The 1616-nt window shown below is 36.4% G+C and overlaps 1 gene segment (V, D, J or C); it reads right to left on the minus strand.

Annotated features, from left to right (window-relative positions):
- Positions 1 to 416: 416 nt before the first annotated feature.
- Positions 417 to 1424, minus strand: LOC103361809 (Ig heavy chain V region 23-like). The segment is given in 2 exon segments: positions 417 to 1185; positions 1295 to 1424. Coding segments are annotated over 2 exon segments (441 nt in total).
- Positions 1425 to 1616: the final 192 nt, after the last annotated feature.

Below are 1616 nucleotides of genomic sequence, written 5' to 3' on the forward strand. Positions count from 1 at the left end.
TTTGCATTGACTCCTCCTCACAGACGCTTCACTTCATGTTGTGTGAAAACGTAAAAATGAATCAATAGAAGATCAGTTTGTGTCTCACATATTTAAAGTTACTTCATCTAAAATGCTTTCTATTAAGATACCTGCCGTATAACGTTCAGAAAAGCAGAAATTCCACTGAAGGTTTCTTCTCTTTCTGTTCATTTATCAGTGATATGAATCAAAAGCTGTGAGCAGCATCTTTGCTTTATGTTAGGAAATACTGAACCGATGGAACAGACATTTATGGGAGTTTGTGTCAGCACAGTTCAGACATGATCGACTTATTAAAGTTCAGTTTTGTAGCACAGAACATAATAAATTTAATCACTGTTTTATATTCTGGACTGGCATCTTATTAGAGAATTATTCAGCTGATAGGGGAACTATTCATGATTTAACAACGCCGTTTATTTTACACTTCAAAATCATAATAACTGGTAACATTCCTTCAAAGTAGCAAAAGCATTGAATTAATGTAATAATTAATATAATAAATGACATCATGTGAATGAACTGTGACATTATTGCAAAACAGATTTATCAAAAACTAAAATACATAAATAGGTAACTGCATTTTTCCCCCCACTTTTAAACCTCATTGTCATTGTTACATGGCAGACAGACACGAATGATTTTAATTACTGACAGATGTTTGTCTTTCTGTAACAATACAAACACGGAGGACAGACTAGATGTTCATATATACATATAATAGTATGTTTCTAAAACTTTGAACACATTTTTATTTAACTGGTTAGAAAACTCAGATGTTGTTATGACGACTCTGTGCACTTGTTGTCTGTGGAGGTTTTTGTGCAGCTGCTTCACTGTCTTCAGTCACTGTGTCTCTTCGAGCACAGAAGTAAACAGCAGAATCTTCAGCTGTCAGACTCTTGATCTGCAGGTACTGAGTGCTGCTGGACACATCTTCAGTCATGAGGAAACGTCCTTGAAAAGAATTCCCGTAGATCGCAGCGTTGTTGCCTGTATCCATCCTTCCAATCCACTCCAGAGCTTCCCCTGGTCTCTGTCGTATCCAGTGGATATTGTAGCTGGTCATGCGATAACCAGATGTGATACATGACATCTTCACTGTCTCTCCAGGTCTTTTCAGCTCAGATGGAGACTGGTCCAGTCTGATCTCACTCCAGACTCCTGTCAGCAAAGAAACCATGATTATCATCAATCAAACTGGTACATCACTTTATGGATATTTTACAAATAAAAAACAGCAACAATAAAAACGTGGAATTGATGTTCTCACCATGAATAGAAATTACAAACAATAAACTCCAGACTATTGCATTTTCCATTCTGATATAAAAACTAGTATTCTCAGGTTGGTGTTTCAAGTAGTTAATAAACGGTCTCAGTTTTCTGTCTAAAAGTGTAGGAAAGTTGCCGATGGTATGTTTATAAGAGAGGCAGAGTTTGCATAGACGTCCCTCTGGAGGTTTAAAAGGAGTCCATAAGTAGATCATCTCTAGACAGCAGTGGACAATGAAGAAGCATTTCAAAGAACCAGTTTATGGAACGATGAATGATTGGTGCTCCTACGCTTTTTAGCTAATTATTATTATTATTAT

The sequence above is a fragment of the Stegastes partitus genome, unplaced genomic scaffold (assembly GCF_000690725.1).
Source record: "Stegastes partitus isolate 25-593 unplaced genomic scaffold, Stegastes_partitus-1.0.2 Scaffold535, whole genome shotgun sequence".
NCBI lineage: Eukaryota > Metazoa > Chordata > Actinopteri > Pomacentridae > Stegastes > Stegastes partitus.